Source organism: Pygocentrus nattereri, chromosome 16, assembly GCF_015220715.1.
Source record: "Pygocentrus nattereri isolate fPygNat1 chromosome 16, fPygNat1.pri, whole genome shotgun sequence".
NCBI lineage: Eukaryota > Metazoa > Chordata > Actinopteri > Characiformes > Serrasalmidae > Pygocentrus > Pygocentrus nattereri.
In genome coordinates this window covers 30,811,237-30,825,119 of record NC_051226.1, presented here as the reverse complement: position 1 = coordinate 30,825,119, position 13,883 = coordinate 30,811,237, and the positions used below count along the sequence as shown (strand labels likewise).

General features: G+C 41.7%; 1 protein-coding gene across 3 annotated transcripts in view; it reads left to right on the top strand.

Moving 5' to 3' along the window:
• The window catches only part of fnip1 (folliculin interacting protein 1), a 34,688-nt gene that overhangs the window by 17,417 nt on the left and 3,388 nt on the right, over positions 1-13,883 (top strand). For 2 of the 3 annotated variants that reach the window (XM_017705279.2, XM_017705280.2), the window contains exons 6-14: positions 753-844; positions 3,325-3,408; positions 6,189-6,260; positions 7,685-7,820; positions 8,780-8,981; positions 9,239-9,324; positions 11,326-11,472; positions 11,712-11,881; positions 12,131-13,583. In XM_017705279.2, coding sequence (XP_017560768.1) covers positions 753-844; positions 3,325-3,408; positions 6,189-6,260; positions 7,685-7,820; positions 8,780-8,981; positions 9,239-9,324; positions 11,326-11,472; positions 11,712-11,881; positions 12,131-13,583 — 2,442 coding nt within the window. The remainder of the gene's footprint in view (positions 1-752; positions 845-3,324; positions 3,409-6,188; positions 6,261-7,684; positions 7,821-8,779; positions 8,982-9,238; positions 9,325-11,325; positions 11,473-11,711; positions 11,882-12,130; positions 13,584-13,883) is intronic. The other variant, XM_017705282.2, reaches the window with a different exon arrangement.

Below are 13,883 nucleotides of genomic sequence, written 5' to 3'. Positions count from 1 at the left end.
TGTCGATGGCCTACAAACACAATAGTCATGTTATGTGAAATTACAGAACGCTCGTTAAGCTGCTGCAGGAGGGCCACATGTTATGATGGGCACATTTTATCAAGGTTTGCTATTTTTAAATAGCACTTTTTAAGATGTGGCCAAAGCAGACTTAATAAAATGAAAACTTGTTGACTTGCTACGTTGGCATCTATTGACCCAGTTTCAGATCCTCTGTTCTAGAAGCACTTGCAGTATCCCCTAGAGATGACACTATCTTTTCCAATACTAATATTAAAATCTGGAATATTGACCGATACTGATCGGGTATTTTCTTTAAAACGTACTCAACTTCAAATTGAGTTATTTTTAATTAAAGCACTTCACTTAAGATGAGCAATTAAAAGTAGAATATCAACTACTTCACTACCACACCGAAAGAAATGCACAGCTAACGTCTCCCTCCCACTCTGAGTTTGTGCTATTTCAGGATAAATTTGTCACAGGATTTGATCATTCTTAAGTTTATGCCGATATCTGATCCAGCACTTTCTGCTGATTACAGCCCTATACTGAAACCTGGTATCGGATCAGTGTCCTGTCTAGTAGCAACCATGTACTCAGAAAAGCATATTGTGATGTAATTTATCATGATAACGCTGTCACGTCGCCCAGTGCTAAACACCTTGTATATCCACATACACGCACAGAGCTGCACACCTTTGCACGCCTGCCCTTTCGCATGTCTGATGTGTCTCTGCTTTTTCTGACAGGCTGCAAGACAGTTTGGAGTTTATCAGTCAAGACTCCAACACACTCAGGCCAGACCAGAGCACTGTGGTCAACGGCTTCCTGGGGAACATAGGTAATCTTTACCACACATTAGGTCAGAAAGATCTTGTGACTGTTTCACAGTAAAACCCTTTGGGTGAAGAAAAGGCTCATATCCTTCCCCATATATACACATTCTCTCTGTGTCTCTGTCTCTCTCTCTGTCTCGTTAGGGCTGCATCATATGTTTCAAAAAACTAACATTGCTAAGTATTGAGACACCTCATTTTTTTATATATATATATATATATATATATATATATATATATATATATATATATATATATAAATCTGTATGTAATGTAGTAATATGGCATTGTTAAAGAATAGGCTGCATTACTTTGAACAGAATAATGTACTTTTATTGGACTGAGTTGTGATCAGGATAAATACAGAAAACAGTTTAAAAAAACATTGAGTGATTAGAGGAGAATATTACAGTAACTATTAACAGAAAGTGTACAGTGCTGTGCAAAAGTCAGAGAACACCCTTTATTTATGTAATTTCCAGTCAAAACAGCTGTTTAGTACAACTTTTTTTTTCCAAGTGGAAAATCTAATTGAAAATAAGTGGTTTCCAAAAGTCGAGATCATAAAATGATTAAAACGCTCCTAAGAACCATGCAAGACCAGGTAGATTACAAGAATTCTTACCATCAGATAAACATGTCGTCAGTAATGATAAGTTGTCACCAAGTAAAGGAAAGACACAAAAAAGATCACCAAGGAACCGCTGGTGTTCTCGGAACAGTGAGTCCAGACCTCAGCATCTTTTGAATGCGTTTTGGAATTACTTAAATCATGCAACCAACAAGACTTTGTAGGTGTGGGGAAAAACATCTCTGCAGATTTCTTTGAAAAACTGAAAGCACGTCTCCTGAAAAGATTGGAAGCAGAAATAAGGGCAAAGGTTAAACACACTTGCCACTGAAAGTATTGATATTAAGTTTAATTGTTGAAGTTTCTGTGTAGTTTTAAGCTTTTTTTTTGGGGGGGGGGGGGGGGGGGGGGGATTCCTGATGAACAATTAATGATCTGTACTTAATGGTGCTTTTGACTGGACACTAATTAAATATAGGTCCCTGACTTGCTCTGTACTGTATTGTGCTGCCCTTATTGGTAAATCCCTGACTACACATGGACACACAAGACGACCTTATGACTCTTTACTCATTCTAATGAAAGTTTGTTCTCCATGGCTTAGTGATGTGAGAAAAGCAAGGCGTCAGCTTTACGTGAAATAGATCACATGTCCATTTTCCAGAACTGCAGTTTCAGTTTGTGGATGAACAGTGTCTTGAACTTTGTTTGGGTGATCATGCTGTGTCATGGTTTTATTATTTGAGTGCAAACTTTTTTCTTCTTTTTTTAAATTTTTTAAAAAAAAATTATTTTATTATTAAAGCACAAGTTTAGATAATGTCAGCAATAGGATGCTTCCTTATTGCATTAATCGTCATGCATCAGTCCGCACGGACATCTCATGGCAGCGCCTTTCTCATTCTTTCTGCTTCAAATGATTATTGTGCTTACATTGTTTTGATTGTATTGCTTTTTGCTGATCTGTTTTACTCCGTCTCTTTTTGCCAATGTAAATTTGTCTGTATCCTTTTATTACTGTACCCTTTTTTGCTAGATGAAACTCATCTGCTAAAGGTGTGCAGAATGTAGCCAACTCGGAAGTTTTTTTTATTATTAAATAATTTGACATTCTGCATGTCTTAAGTAATATTTATGTGCCATGCCCACAGAACTTACAGCATAGTACCATTGATTTTCATATACACAAAAAAAGGAAAGCAGAAGTTGAATAGCATCATGCACTGGTAAAAACGGTTGTTTGTATGTTCTGTGTGGGATTGCTCTACTTCAGTGAACACTAATGTGCTCTTTTGTTGTTCTGACTACTTCAGAAGTATGCTTGTGTGTCGTCTCCTTTTTTTGCTTGACTAACCTGGATATCTCTCTCTCTCTCTCTCTCTCTCTCTCTCTCTCTCTCTCTCTCTCTCTCTCTCTCTCTCTCTCTCTCTCTCTCTCTCTCTCTCTCTCTCTCTCTCTCTCTCTCTGTGTCTCTCTCTCTCTCTCTCTGTGTCTCTCTCTCTGTGTCTCTCTCTCTCTGTGTCTCTCTCTCTTTCTCTCTCTCTCTGTGTCTCTCTCTCTTTCTCTCTCTCTCTGTGTCTCTCTCTCTCTCTCTCTGTGTCTCTCTCTCTCTCTCTGTGTCTCTCTCTCTCTCTCTCTCTCTCTCTCTCTCTCTCTCTCTCTCTCTGTGTCTCTCTCTCTCTCTCTCTCTGTGTCTCTCTCTCTCTGTCTCTCTCTCTCTCTCTCTCTGTGTCTGTCTGTCTCTCTGTGTCTCTCTCTCTCTCTGTGTCTCTCTCTCTCTCTGTGTCTCTCTCTCTCTCTGTGTCTCTCTCTCTGTGTCTGTCTCTCTCTCTCTCTCTCTCTCTCTCTCTCTCTCGCTCTCGCTCTCATTTGCCCCACCCCTTCCTCTTATCTATGGACATTTTGCTGCTGCAGGTTTCTCTCAACTCTGCAGCCCTCGCCGGGCCTTCTCTGAACAGGGCCCACTCCGTCTCATCAAGAGTGCCTCTTTCTTTTCAGGTTGGCGCTGTGTGTGTGGTTGTGCTATAAGGGTGGACGATATCACAATACTTAAAGACGTTTTCACGATGCACAATATCCATCTTAGTGTTTAGTGTGTCTGAGGTGTGAGAACGAACAGTAGTGCCACATTTTAAAAGGGGATTTTTTCATAAGTCAGTGATTTAAGATGTAAACAAAGCCAATCCAAGTGGCTTGATAAGAAATGCTCCGTACCAAGGTATTGTTCACAGAGGTGATGGGGAACCAGATTTTTGAAGCATTTTAGTGAAAAGCTATCTTACAGAAAGTTACTTCACAAAACGTTTAGGAGTGGGCTGCTTAAGGGCTGAGACACATTGTTTTAATACACCATCACTGTCTGACTAATCTAGCAGCAGTGTGTCACCGGCAGCCCAAGGGCACAACCAGCTATACCGTTCCTGAGATTTGAACCTGTGATCTTCCAGTTGCTGGAGCACCTCTCCTACAGCTAGGCCGCACATGGTGTAAAAGGCAGGCGTCATTTTCAATTTGTGCGTAAGATGTACGACAAAGATGGAGGTACAAGGTTTTGTCCCAACAGCGGCAATGTAAACATTGCAAACCCTGCTTCCTGTCACCACCACTATAAAGAAACCTGAGTGAGTTTCTCTTATGAAGTGTTTCACGTCATACCACTCTGATAGACTTTGTTTACACCTCAGCAGTTTAATTGTGCAGGAATTGAAAACTGGAATTTCCTATTTAAAGCTATGGAAAATGAGAGGAACAATTCAACTTATTTTTAAAAAATGCATTCTCAAAAGAAACAAAAGGGGAACAAAAATTGTTCAATTTTGCTTAATGGTCAGACATTCAAGCAGCTTTCAGTTACTGTGACGTTTATGCAGTTACTATACACTGGTGGTTGTTATTTACAGGTCTAAATCTTTATTTATTTAAAGCACACGGTCATATTGCCCACCCATAGTATTTTTATAGGCTTGAACGAATGTGTGTAGCTAGCATGTGGCTGCTCTGTGTGACTTGTGCATGGTGTTGGATAGCATCATTGTTTGGTCCCTGCCAGACTTCCACCTCAAACTTTCACCTCTTTTCTTCATTTTATTTATTTATTTTAATTTTTTTATCTCTATACATCACTGTCATCTCAAGCATGCTTCCTGCATCCCTTTGTTTTCCCCTCCCTTTCTCTCTTCCTCCCTTACTTATGCACTTCATCTCTCAGTGTGGGGCCCTTGATGCCAGTGGCAGGGATATAAATAGCTTAAAATAGCCCTCCTGCCTGTGACCTCCTTAAGTCTTGGCTAACTGTCATGCCATCCTGCCCATCAGTCATGCAATAGAGGAATTGCCAAAAGGCTTAAGTGGGCGTCCCAAATACATTTATTGCCACCCTCACCGACAGGTTGGTCACATTTCTAATCCACCATAGATCAGTGAATTCAGCTCTCAGATTCTGTTCAGTCAGTTACATAAAGCCTCGCTTAGGCTCGTAGGCTTTATTTGGAGCTTGTACATTGACAGAATTGACCCATACATGCTCTGCACACAATTGTGTTTATCTAGCAACTGCAAGCTTTATAGAACATTGGAAAAATTCCCACTGACCCTAATGTGTAATTGCAGCGTGCTCCGTTGTAGTAAAAAAAAATTATATTTAGGGTGGGTTAGTCATTTTAAGTTATTTTTATGTGTGGGTGACGATTTAGCTCATCAAAGGTTTACTGTAATTGTAAAAAGTTCAAAGTTTCCTGACCTTCTGACCATTTTTCTTGTCTCCAAAGTTATGGCCAAAAAAGATGAAAAAGTGTGCTGCTTTAAGCCATGTGTAGCATCATCGGACATCTCAACACACTTGGAGGAGAACCCTAACAATCAATTCTGTCATGTCAGCTTAGACTGGGGAGCCCCACAGCGTACACTCTTAGCAAAAAGGGTTCTATATAGTAACAAAAAAGGGTTTTCTGGCGATAACAATAGTGGAACCCTTTTTGGTGCTATGTAGCCCATGTACTCTATTCAAAAAGATTCTCTATAGAACCATCTACAGCACATTCCCCATCAATCTGAGCAATTGATGATGCAAAGAACCCTTTAGTCATGCAAAGTGTTCTTTTGAGTGTTCGTTTTTTTTTTTTTTTTTTATAAAACCGTTTTTTTTTTTTTTACTAAAGAACCCTTGAAGAATCCTCTTTTTTAAGAATGTACCGTGGTGGCCAGCAGAACGTTTTGTCAGGGGTTCAGTTTTTCCGAAATAAGAGTACAGAGCATCTTCCTGAATTTTTCCACCTGAAATCAACAAAGCTATCCTCTTATTATTTTTAATGCCTTTTTTTCTTACAGTGAGCTTTTGCACACCTACTAAATATCTTTTAAAATGAAGAAAACTCTAAATTGTTAACTCTATACTGGACAATAAATGTTCTCTTCCGCTTTAGATTAGATTTTTTTTTTCCCAGCAGTTGCTATGAAGCATAGGTCAATTAAAAGAGCTACACTCCTGATCACTGTTTCTTCACATTAACATTTTTGACCTACACATCTACCTTCACTTGGGCTTTTTGCACTGTACACTAAGAAGATGCACAAACGCTGTGCATCACTCACACATTAACACTGCATCATGTCTACTGAGTATGGTAGGCTGCATTGTGATGATGCACTGTACTGTATCAGTGAGGGTGGATTGACCACACAGAGGTGCCGTGGTGGTGGGTGCTAACGCACTTTGCTTGCGTTCTTTAAGGCTTTGCTGCCATCACTTAAGTGCTTCTCCACTCTCTTCCTTTTTGCAGGCCATAGTAATCCCATGGACATGCCTGGCCGAGGACTGTACGACGAGAGAGACAGCGGGATTGCTCGATCAGGTGGGTGCAAGTATGGATTGTTATTTGACAGAAATTAAAATTAAGAACCGCTTGGGCCTGCCACTAATATACAGTATAAATTGCAGTTAGAATAATATTAAAGTGGAAGTGAAACATTTTCTAACTTTTTGCTGTTGACCTTGTGTGACTATGAATTAAATACGGGAACGGTTAGGTTAATACATCTACAGACAGACAAACCACTGTTTAGTAATTGTCCAGAAGTCTTCAAATCTAAACCTTAAATCCAGTTTCTCTTAGAGCTGTGTTGCAAAATCTTGGACCGGTAAATGGATTCAAGGTCCAGATTTGATGATGGTTAAAGACTTTACTTATTTTCCTATTGGCGTAGATAAAATGTTGCAATTGACAACCATTTTCTAGCTAACTGTAATGTATACCAGCCTTTACATATGTAGGAACTAGGAATTGCGGCTCATTTTTGTCTGACAACAAATGAAGCAAGAGACTGATAGTAAATGTGACGTGTTTTTCCAGCGAACAAAAAAATGATCTTGATTGACTACTGGAGACGTGTAGACCCGAAGTGTCCACGTTCGTTGATGTTCCTTAGAACAGGAAAAAAGCAAACAGTTTTGGTCTGGACTTCAGCCTTCAGATCTCCAGCTGTGCTATAAAGTTTAAAAAAAAAAAAACATTTGGGACTTGGAAAAGCTTGTGCAATGGAAAGCTAGGCACTGGCATGGAAAGCATGCCTGGAATCTTGCATTCTGGGGAATGCTATGCAGGATCACATGTAGGCCATTATATATAGCAGTTCCCCAAACTACCTATTGATACTAGTAAATGATGAGTACTATTTCTGGATTCATTCTGCTGTTGACACTTCTCTCATTGCACTAGGGTCTCCTTCATTGAGCAGAAGATCCTAGCATCACCAGGCCCATGGTTCTGATCTTGCATTCTTCCTTCAGCCTATTGACTTGAATCTTTAGAGAAGAATTAAATGGCCAATGAGAAACGAAAATGGGAGTTTATTAGAATATATACAAAAAATTAATACTAAACAGGCCCTGTATAAGTGTGGTCCATCGGTGTAAGTGAAACAGATCTAGGATTGTAATGTAATATATTTGTGGGATAAGTATACTAATGAATTGCATATTTGTTTAGCACCGTAATCTTGAACTGAAAGGAAAAGGCCATAAATTCAAAGGAGGGCTCATTTCCTGTCTGGAGTGAACATGCCTGCTGTCATAGCTGAACAAGCCTCACTAAAAGCCTGTGTGTGTGGTGTGAGTGCATCTTAAATATCTGAGGTGTGCAGTCAAGCGTTCTGTGGGGAGTTGAACTCGTGCAGGGCGGACGTGAGCTATGAGAATTTCCGTTGTTCTCAATGAGTGAACTCACTGACTTGCTCCTTCCTTGCCCCATCCCCCCACCCCCATTCCCTCCCTCCACAGCATCTCTGAGCAGTCTGCTGATCACACCGTTCCCATCTCCGGGCTCTTCCCTCACCAGTAGTTGTGCCAGTAGCTACCAGCGGCGCTGGTTACGCAGCCAGACCACAAGCTTGGAGAATGGAGTCTTTCCCCGATGGTATGAATTTCATGTACAATCTGTACTCCAAGAAACGCATTCTGTATATCTGCTTTAGCTCGCACAAGGTTATGTCCACATAATGTATCCTTCACCATGACTGTAGCTCGAGGGACGAACTCTTGTGCTTGTATTTGCTTGGAGAGGAAGTTGCTTCTGTTTTGTTGCCAGGAAACCAAACAGTAACATTCGGCTTGTTGGCACGTTATCAGTTATGCTGATTACCTTGCTTGCTAAACACAGATGGTATTGGTTTGGTATTAGAAAAGAAAAAATATTATGGGATTTGCCCCTTTATATTAGAAAAGACAAGTCAGTCAACTGAAAAATCAGTTTATTTATTAAACTACTACTTAAACTACTTTTAAATGAGCTATTTGTAGTTTCACTTAAGATGGTCGTGTGAAATTATCCTCACATTGCTTAAATAAACAGTCTCCTATCTAACAGGAAATATGACTTCAAGCATATTTACGTTTAATTACCATTTCCAGTTTTTAAGCAAAGACTAGCAGCAAAAGCGAATGTTTATGTATAATGTTAACATGAAAATGGGCACATTTATTTTCAATATAGAATAGAACACAAATACATTACCTGCTCCCTTCCTCCTCCCAAATCACTTAACTGCTGAGTTTTAAAAAACAAGTATTGATGCTTGAACAGATAATAAAACTTCAGCTAGAATGAAGGTTCTCCGCCTACCCAGTAATTAGTTAGCTGGAATGGAAATTGCACTGAGCAGAACAGCTATATCCCTTTTGTTTTTGAGCACTACAAAGGGCCCTTGAAATAGACTCTTCACAACATGTGAGAAAACCCCTTGGGAGCTCGATGGAGCAGCTGGGAAATTGATAAACATGAAGACCCATGTGAATTGACCGAGCACGGGCTGTAATTTTATGAAAGACAGACTGTGCAGAGACTTTAATGTGGTTTTGTGTCTCTGTGTTGTACAGGTCTGTGGAAGAGAGTTTTAACATGTCTGATGAGAACGGCGGGCCAAGTCTTGGTGTAGCAAGGAAGAAGAAGATAGCCATTGGCGTCATCTTCCTTCTGTCATCCAACGAAGAAGAGAACAGCAAGTTCCAGGACTTTTTCTTCTCGCATTTTCCTCTCTTTGAGAGCCACATGAACAAACTCAAAAGTGCCATTGAACAGGTAAGCCTGGTTTGAGTCATGGGGTGTCTTACTTGTGTGGTTCCTGACAGTATAGAGCTGTCTATCTTAACATGAGCCTGAGATAATTACATTAGAGCTAGTTACATGGGCACTGTGGGCTGAAATTTAATCAGGCTTCAGGCTTAACATATGTTAATAGACATTTATTGGTTAAACTATCAGTGGTTGAGCTATCAGTGGCTTTCTCTGACACATGCTCAGTCTATTTTGTTTTTGTTTTTTTTTTTTCTTTTAAGGCAATGAAGATGAGCCGACGGTCGGCTGATGTCAGTCAGAGGGTCTTGGCTCACAGTCGCATAGTGGACGGTCTCAATGAATTCAGGTAAATTTACGGCTTGAGATTTGGTGCAGAGCTCATATAGTGAGTGTTTTGACAAAGAAGTATGAAAAGTGAGTGCATACGCTGACTTTTGGCATAGGAAGAGTTCCCTGCGTGCACTTGTTTGGGAATGTGGTCTGGATTTGGTTGATATGTTGAGGAGGGGCTGATCACAAGGTGTTTTTAGCCCCCTCTTGCTCAATAGCCCTTCCAGAGTTTTAATGAACACTTAAGCCACTCATGTGATGTAAGCTGGACAGTGATCAGAGGGCACAATTCCCCTATACTAGTGTGAAGTGCCAAGCCAAACTCCAGAATAGAAACATCCCACTATGTAACAGAGTTATTAAGAACGGCTATTCTAGATCTACATAGTTACATGCTGGACTACATAGTCAAGCCTGAGTGCATGGATGAGAGAAGCTTAACCTTTCACCTGATTAATGATAAAAGTATAAAAACTGTTAGATGACATGCTCACATAAGCTTTGGAATCCTTCCTCACATGCACTAAGCTGTCTGGCGCTTAATTTTTGATGGCATAGCTGTAGGACTTGGCCTAGACCAAGAAGGCAAAATGAAATGGGGGTTGGAGAGATCTTGTTTAATTAAAGATGTATTGTACCTGTAAGCATTTCTGTCAGACCTCCCCTGAGCAATGCTCAAAACCTGGACCACTCTTACATGCCAGTTGAAAACAAATCCAAGTCAGCTCAATTAAACAGAAATTCACCACACAAACAGGCTAGAGCATTAGTGCAGGTTAAGGTGCTATTGCAACTCCCCGACCTCGCTGCAGATTAGGCCTCTCAAATCTGCAGTCATATGCCTCTTTTGGCCTGCTGCCACAGCCACCCAACCCCACTGCCACAGCAACCCAATCTTCCTCAGACAGTGTTGGACTGGACCAGAATAGTAAATAATATCCAAGAGGCCATCAGGAGGAACGAACAAACAAATATTTTTAACCTCTCACCTCTTGCCTGGCTCAACGTTCGCCTGCAGGCTTCATGTTCGCACTTGGGTCTGGGAAGGGTGGGGGGGTGGGGGTAGTTCGTAGCACAAAATGGAAAAGTTCAGCTGTACCTGGAGATGTTCTGCAGATGTTACCCAGTCAGCCTTTATTGTTATAGTAGCAAACTGCTCATTCACTACTGCAATTTAACTGTTTTATACACTTCCTTGCACATTTTCTGCCTTTGTGCCTTGTTTACATATGCATCATGCAGAACGTACTCAATAGATCAGTTATCTAACTCTTGTCACATTGCTCCTTAACATTCATTTTAGCACTGCTGAAGGACTTGTCTGCTGGCCAGGCCGAATCTGTCCTGTCCAGAAACAGAAAGAGACCAGAGCTTTTTATAGGCCACTACAAACTAACTTGAGTACTGAGAACTGTAGTAAGTTATGGAAAGGGGATCTTCTTTCTTTTTTTTTTTTTTTCTTTTTTTTTAAGTAGTTCCTCACATAGACAGCTGTATGCTTAAGCATTTAGAGTGAAGATCGGTGCTTTTTGCCCCTGCATCTGCATGAACATCTTTTAAAAAGAAGAAGCTCAGTAGCCACTTCTTTTCTGTGGGCCCAGTTTTAGCCTGTTCTTCTATAATGACCACCTTATCCCAGTTTACATGAACTTAACAACTCTTGAGCGTGAAAAACTTGTTTATGCATGCTATTGCTTTTCTGGCAGCATTTTAGAAGGGTACATTTAACATTTGAGCTTTAATTATTGATATAAAACACTCATCACATTTTCCCTCCAAAGACAAGTGTTCAAGTCTCTTTAGAGAGTGGCAATTTTTTCTTGATTCCTTGCTATTAGTTCAGTTTACAGTGTTAATCTCTGGCTAGCTGCCCAGCCTCAGAGGCTGCATGGAATTTCCAGACGCTCAGTATGCCCTGAAGGTCTTCCCCAGCTGCGGGCAGTCCTGCAGAACTGTGGCCCTCTTTGTTTCATCTGCTTACAAAGGCTCTGCTGTTTGTGTCTGTCTGTGCACTCAGGACGACCATCTGCAACCTGTACACCATGCCCCGCGTGACCGAGCCTGTCTGGCTCACCATGATGTCCAGTGCCACCGAGAAGAACCAGCTCTGTGGCCACTTCATGCGTGAACTTGCCTTGCTCATGGAACAAGCCTCCAAGAACCAGTTGAGTAGCTATTCTAACGACATGCAATGCTTATGATGCTGATGTTAGGTCTACATCTTTAGAAGATTATCAGCTTACATTTATCTTGTAAACCAACTCTGTGTAGAGTATAATATTCACAGAAACAAAAGGATGGAATGGAGGTCGAAGTAGACGGTTTTATGTGGTGTCATGAGGCAGCAGTGCTTTGAAAGAATGTCCCTCTACATTAATTATCTTGCTTGTGGGTCATCTCCAGGTTTCTTCCAGCTCTTCTCACAGCGATCCTCACTAACCATCTGGCCTGGGTGCCTACAGTCATGCCCAATGGACAGCCACCCATTAAGATCTTCCTGGAGAAGCATTCCTCTCAGAGTGTGGACATGTTGGCCAAGACGCATCCCTACAACCCTCTTTGGGCTCAGCTCGGTAAATAAATGAATGGACTGTTCTAAGCCATAATTCTCACGCCATCTAGTGGCAGGTTGGAAGAAAATGCGCAACACTAACATATAAATTTTACTGCCATCTTATTAAGCATAGTAATGATGGAGGTTTAACATGCATAATGTGCTTTATCTTATGGTCTTGTCTCTAGTTTCACAGATGTGCTTGAATGCCATATTTAGAAATTCTGATTTGTGGTTACAACTACATTTTGTGTGTTTCTTAACAAAGGTGACCTGTATGGTGCAATCGGTTCCCCTGTGCGTCTGTCACGCACAGTGGTGGTGGGCCGGCGGCAAGAACTGGTGCAGCGACTCCTCTACGTGCTCACCTACTTCATCCGGTGTTCTGAACTGCTGGAGACCCATCTCTTGGAGAGCGCTGAAGATGAAGCCATCGTCATGCCTGGCTCTCTCATCACCACTTCTCTACGCCGTGGTGAGGTGGAGGAATCAGACTACGTGTTGGTCACCATGCACAAACCCAACCACGACTACCTGTCCCAGGGTGCTGAGGCAGGGGACTGCTACCCCTCAGAGAGCAACAGCCTGCAGAGCAGCACTTACACAGACAATGAAATGGGCCTTGGAGCTCCAGAAGATCAACTGCCTGAGCAGCAGCTACTTCATGTCATACCAGTTATCAAGGCAGAGGATCATAGTGATGGTATGACATGCCGAGAGGTGAGCAGCCTACGGCCGGAAGCACGGCTTGAGACTATGGTGAAAGTGGGTTCCACCTCTCCTAGGGAGAGCGGCCCCCTGCTGGACATACAAGGACAATCTGAGAAGTGTGATTCTGATAAAGATGTTAGTGGCTCGTCTATAAAGATATTTCGGTCATCAGGGATCCCACTGGAGAAGAAGCCACCTGACAAGAGCTTGGCACCGACCTCTTATCTGTTGGATGAGGGAGAGGAGCCTGCTGCCAAAGTCACCTTCCTCATCGGTGATTCTATGTCCCCTGAATCTGACATGGAGAGCAGACAAGGGAAGGTGATGGAGGAGTTTAATAAGCACAGAATGCACTTCAAAGAGGAACAGCAATGTAATGGTGTGCAGCAGGACAAAGCCAAAGGCCTGTTGCCTAAGCCTCTGTCAGCGGACCAAATCAAGACCAACGAGAGCAAGGAAGCCAAACATTTGGCACGTGTTGCTAGCGATATTCCTCACATTAGCTCTGGGGCCCAAGAGGAATGTATGGACTTGTTTGATGAATATTTTAGTGATGATAACCCAGTGGAGACGAGGACTATTGATGATGTCTCCCATATGCTGTCTGAGATAGCAACAAGCAATGTGAACAAACCCTGCCAAGATCCACAAGGGTCTCGGATAGGCTCACTGCTTGGGACACATGAACAGGTTTGTGAGCAGAGAGAGGGGGACCGTTGCAAGTGTAGCACAAGCAACACCACCATAGGCTGCTGTACGACCTGCTGTTCTGCAGAGCAGGACAAAGGTATTGGAATTTTGCTAAACGTACCATCCCAAAGAGAGATGGGGGACCAAAAGAAGGTAGCCCCATTGAACGATTGGGAGATTCCACGAAATGAGAGCTCAGACAGTGCCCTGGGAGACAGTGAAAGTGAGGACGCAGGGCAGGAACTTCCCCGTCAAGACGGACAGTTCTTCAGTGAGGAGCAAGCTGACTGGCAAGATGAGCTGGAAGTGCCCTTCCCTGGGTAAGTTAATGAAAAGGGTTTCAAGACTCATTTTTCTTGCAGATTACATAACAAGAAACTGCCTCCTGTCAAGATTGATTTTTCGTCTTGTGAATGTCATTTGTCCCCCAAACATTTAACCTTAGGAATTCTAAATGAAATGGAAGGAAATAAACCTTTGAGCACAGATTTTTTTTTTTTCTTTGTAGTATTATGTCATTTAGCGACAAAACAGCATTTTTCACCAGCAATGTTAACACGATCTGATAGTTGGAACTGTTCTGTATACGCATTGCTGAAATATGTCAGTAAATTATGTGT